Source organism: Nematolebias whitei, chromosome 20 (genome assembly GCF_014905685.2).
Source record: "Nematolebias whitei isolate Nwh7 chromosome 20, NemWhi1, whole genome shotgun sequence".
In the NCBI taxonomy this organism is placed as follows: domain Eukaryota; kingdom Metazoa; phylum Chordata; class Actinopteri; order Cyprinodontiformes; family Rivulidae; genus Nematolebias; species Nematolebias whitei.
In genome coordinates, this window is record NC_056517.1 from 40,832,906 (window position 1) to 40,837,974 (window position 5,069).

Below are 5,069 nucleotides of genomic sequence, written 5' to 3' on the forward strand. Positions count from 1 at the left end.
TATATATGTATGTGTATGTATATATATATATATATATATATATGTATGTGTATGTATATATATGTATATATATATATATATATGTGTATGTATATATATATGTATATATATATATATATATATATATGTATGTGTATGTATAACCCTATGTATTAAGATGTTTTTGATCAACACAAGATCTGTTTCCAACAAGACTTTTATCCTCAATGACTTTTTTAAAGACGAACAGTTGGATTTTCTCTATGTCACGGAATCTTGGATATCTGATGGTGAGTCCAGCGCTTTGATGTAATTATTACCTCTGGACTGTCTGTGCTTTAATGCATCAGGTCGGCGTGGTGGTGGATTATTAACGGTCTTTGAATCAAACTTTACCTGTAAACAGTTGGCCATCCCGGTTTCCTGCTCCAGCTTCGAGCTGAGCGCCTTTGAACTCGGACTTTCTACTCCGGTTCTTTGCGTGCTCGTCTTCTGCCCCCCTCGATACAAGGACTTCATAAGTGAATTCTCTGACTTTTTGGCTGATATCACACCGATACAATCATGTTTTGATTATTGGGGGTTTTAATATGCACGTGTGTTGTCAGGAGAAGCCCTTAGTGAAGGACTTTCTAGATTTATTGGACTCTTTTAATTTAACTCAGCAGGTAAACGGTCCCACCCAAGAACTGTACTCCACTTCCTGCTTGCGGAGCTGGGCCCGGTCTGTTTACATTCACACGGTACTCGAACCATGCTGGAGTTCTCTTCTACCGGACCGAGACCTAGGTTTTAGCCCGGGCCAGAGTTTGCCTTTTGGTTCCATGACAGAGTTCGGTGACGCGTTCACACCTCCCCAAACGAACCAGACTTCCTAGGCAAACGGGCTAGAGTTAGGGACAACAGGGCTGGTGTGAATGCACCCTCAGATCAGAACCTTGGCTTAATGACGTCACTCAAGCCTTTAGACAGCAGTGTAGGAGAGCAGAGCGCAGATAAAATAAATGACTTATTATTTAAAACCATTATTTGAATTTTATTTCCACCTGGTTTTAATGTTTCCTCTCCTTTCCTGGCTGAGCCGGGTCGTAACACTATCTTTTTCAGTGACACGATTCAAACTGATTCAAGCCTACAGCATTTCCATCGTCTGACATCACCGACCTTTCAAGGTAACCGTGTCCTTAACCTGTGACATACTGTTCCTCAGGTGAATCATCATGACAACAGAGCCAGGTGAAGTGCAACCCAAAGAGGAGTGTTTTCCTGAAGCTGCTGCCCACTCAACACCAAAACAGGTGAAAACTCAAAAGACAAATGATCAATAAACTTCATGACATAAGTGCTGCTGTGAAATCTGACATCACTTCCTGTGATCTGAGGGTGAGGAGGGGGTTCTGCCCCATAGCCGAGCTCAGAGCTCACTGGCTGAGGATTTGATGAGTCACCTGTCATCCGGCAGTCACATCGCCCATTCCCCGGCCAAAACCACTCTGAGCTTCAGGACAATGCAGACCAAAGTGACGCTGTTGGATGGATCACTATTTACCTGCATAATGGAGGTGAGACAGGGTTAGAGTTTGGGGACATTGGACAGGAGAGATGGGCATAAATGACCCATATAAGAGTACTTATCAAAATATAGTGATGACGAATGAGTGGAGTCATTATAGACGCCTAAGCAAAGACGAAGAAAAGTCAGTTGAACCGTAGAGCCTCAGTCAAGAGAAACATGATAATAGAACATCAGTCAAGAGAAACAGTGTGTAGAGCTTTGTCAGTAGAACCTCTCAGTAATACGTCATTTAGGAGAAACAGTAAAATCTTAGTCAGGAGAAATGGTCAGTAGAACCTAAATCAATCAATATAACTTTATTGGTCATAACATTCCTTAGATAGAGAACTTTACTAATTGGCTTTTATGTATGTGAATGTTTCTCTAAAGCCCTGAGACAACTTTGTTGTGATTTGGCGTTATATAAATAAACTGAATTGAATTAAATTGAACATTCCATGAATTGGAGATTTAGTCAGTGGAACCTCAGTCAGGAGAAACACGACAATAGAACTGTTGAGGATTTGTTTGGGTTTAACCAGAATTTGTTTATTACATTATTTGGGATATTATAATTTGATATAAGTTACTATTTTAGTTGTAATTGTTATTTCAGATTTAGTGAATATCTGGTTCAAAAGCGGTCTAAATTTGTTCACCTTTAATAGAAGGGACTCCATGTCCCATGATGCTTCAGAAGTAGAAGAACTAAAGTTTGTTAGAGAAAAAATATAAAATGGATGGTTTCTTTCAGAGAGCACATTTTCTGAGCTCCCACATGTTGTCGTAGAGCATTACTATCATTTTTTTCACATTTTTTATTCACTAAAGTTCATCTGAATAAGACTTCTGGCTCCTTCTTGTCTTTGGATTAGTCAAATATACAAACCGGATTCCAAAAAAGTTGGGACACTGAACAAATTGTGAATAAAAACTGAATACAATGATGTGGAGGTGCCAACATCTAATATTTTATTCAGAATAGAACACAAATCATATATCAAAAGTTTAAACTGAGAGAATGTATCATTTTAAGGGAAAAATATGTTGTTTCCAAATTTCATGGCGTCAACAAATCCCCAAAAAGTTGGGACAAGTCCATTTTTACCACTGTGTGGCATCTCCCCTTCTTCTTACAACACTCAACAGACGTCTGGGGACAGAGGAGACCAGTTTCTCAAGTTTAGAAATAGGAATGCTCTCCCATTCATGTCTAATACAGGCCTCTAATGCCCCTTTTCCACCGTCACAGAGCGGATCAGATCAGTTCGGGTTGGTTCAGATCGGTTGTGTTTCCATGTACATTTCTGGACCGGCTCTGTAGGCGGGGACTAGAATCCAACTCGTCTTACCACCTGGTGGCGGTAGTGCTCCCTTAAGCTACTTACTAGCCACCACTAAACGTATTAGAAGAAGAACACCCTGAAGGTTTTGTCACACGATGTTGTGGAAAAGATGTCATGCTCTAATGGAGTACCTCATGAGCTGTAACTTTAGACCTGATTCATAATCCTACCTTACTGCCTTCCTGCTGCTTTAAACCCATGTGTTTTTCATTTTAGTATAGATTTTTACAATAAAGATGTATTAAAAATATCTTTACTTTTATTATTTACAGATATGCACAAGGTTCATGTTAAAATTGCAAAACATCACACTGTGCTGTAATCTTTGAAACTGCTTTTACAATAAGATACAGACTTGAAAACAATTAGATTAAATTTTGTCCTTGAATTTTAAAGATTTGTCTTTCATTAAATTAAAACATAAATTTATTACTTATTAATCTAAAAAAGTCTGGTCCTCTGGACATTCAAAAAACAAAACTAACAAAAAACATTTAGTTTATTTATTATAAACTGTATTGTTTGTTTTGTGAATGTCCAGAGGACCAGACTTAACTTTTTAGATTTTTCTACCTGGATTATTGAGCAGCATCAGGATATTAATTAATAGTCAGTTGGTTTGTGAACACCATGGGGTCCTAGAAGAGTTGAAGAGGAGGCTGTTGATGTCTGTGCCTCCCTGGTGAAGATGCTGCTCCCACAACCCTGAAGCAGAAGAGGATGGATGGATGGATGGACGGACGGGTGGCGAAGGAGGAGACCATCAAACAGCAGGAGTGGTCAGTTCAGGTGAACACCTGCCTGTTTGCTTCAGATCAGCTGTTCAAATCTCTGCAGGTTCAAATAAAAGGTGCACCAGGACTTTCAGCTGAATCTCTCGGGCCACAGTTGTATGGACGATAAACGATAACTGCTAAAAGATAACTGATGACTGATAATTGATAACTGTCCTTTCTGAATTTTTGACTGTTTTTGTGTCACTTCATCCTAGAACAAAACATTTATAACATAATAACAGTTGAGCAGATTCTAGTAATCTTTTCTTAGGATTCATTAAAGATCAAATGCAATTGGAAATTCTTCTCAATTCCAGTATGAATTTAAACAAACACTATATGAACTTAACATTGTAAAATTTGTTTAGGAAATTTAATGTTCAAGGACACCACTTAAGAAAAAAATTGTTTAATATGAAAAGTAAGAAGTGAAAAATGTACAAAAATAAAAACTACTGCGTCCAACTAATGATTGTGTCTGTCCCTTGTCTCACGGGCTTCATCCAGAAGAAGACACAAGTGTTGTTCCTGCTGTGTCCGCTTCAGTTCTTCATGTTCATTCAGTGATGGAATAAAACTTTTCTTTACTTGACTCTTTTCTCTTTCTCTTCACTAGAAAGAAGAAAAAGTGGTTAATTCAAGCTACATACTGTTTTTGAATAAATGCATGAAACAAAGAAAGGTGCTGCTAACAGCTATAATAGATATATTAATAATAATAAACTGATCAAATAAGAAAATGAAAAATAAATTGATTTAAAAATAATGAAAATGATAATAATGGATATATGAATCAGAAAGTATTATACAGATGCAGATATTCTTTGTCATTCGCACCACATGTGGTCCATGTGGTGGATGATCAAAATTATGTTCACAGGGTCCCAGTTACATCCAACAATAAAATATAAAAGAAAAACAGTAATAAGATTTAAGATATGAACTAAGAAAAACATCAACTAAAAATATGATAAGCTCTAATAGCATAAAAACATTAAACACAATACACAGAACAGCAGCACGGACATGAGTCTGTGTGAACTGATGAGCACGAATGAACACAGCAACATGAAACAGATCAGCAGCAACATGAAACTGATCAGCAGCAACATGAAACTGATCAGCAGCAACATGAAACTGATCAGCAGCTACATGATGTGATTCTTCACAGTGTTATATATTCATGAGGCTGCACAAACTCAAGTTCATGTTGCTGTTTGACGTATTGTTTTGATTGTTTACTGCTATTAGTGCTTAGTGTTTTATTAGTAGATGTTTTTTAGTTGATATTTTTCTTAATTCATATCTTAGATCTTATTACTGTTTTTATTTTACATTTTGTTGTCTGTAACTGGGACCCTGTGTACATAATTTCATCCCAATTCAGTATTTATTCAACATTTTAGTTTTTTA

The 5,069-nt window shown here is 37.2% G+C and overlaps 1 protein-coding gene across 1 annotated transcript in view; it reads left to right on the forward strand.

Moving 5' to 3' along the window:
* The window catches only part of LOC119426476 (protein 4.1-like), a 129,062-nt gene that overhangs the window by 9,848 nt on the left and 114,145 nt on the right, over positions 1–5,069 (forward strand). Inside the window, exons 2-3 of the mRNA XM_037694037.1 lie at positions 1,190–1,277; positions 1,362–1,551. Of these exons, the coding sequence (XP_037549965.1) occupies positions 1,200–1,277; positions 1,362–1,551 (268 nt within the window). The 5' untranslated portion in view covers positions 1,190–1,199. The remainder of the gene's footprint in view (positions 1–1,189; positions 1,278–1,361; positions 1,552–5,069) is intronic.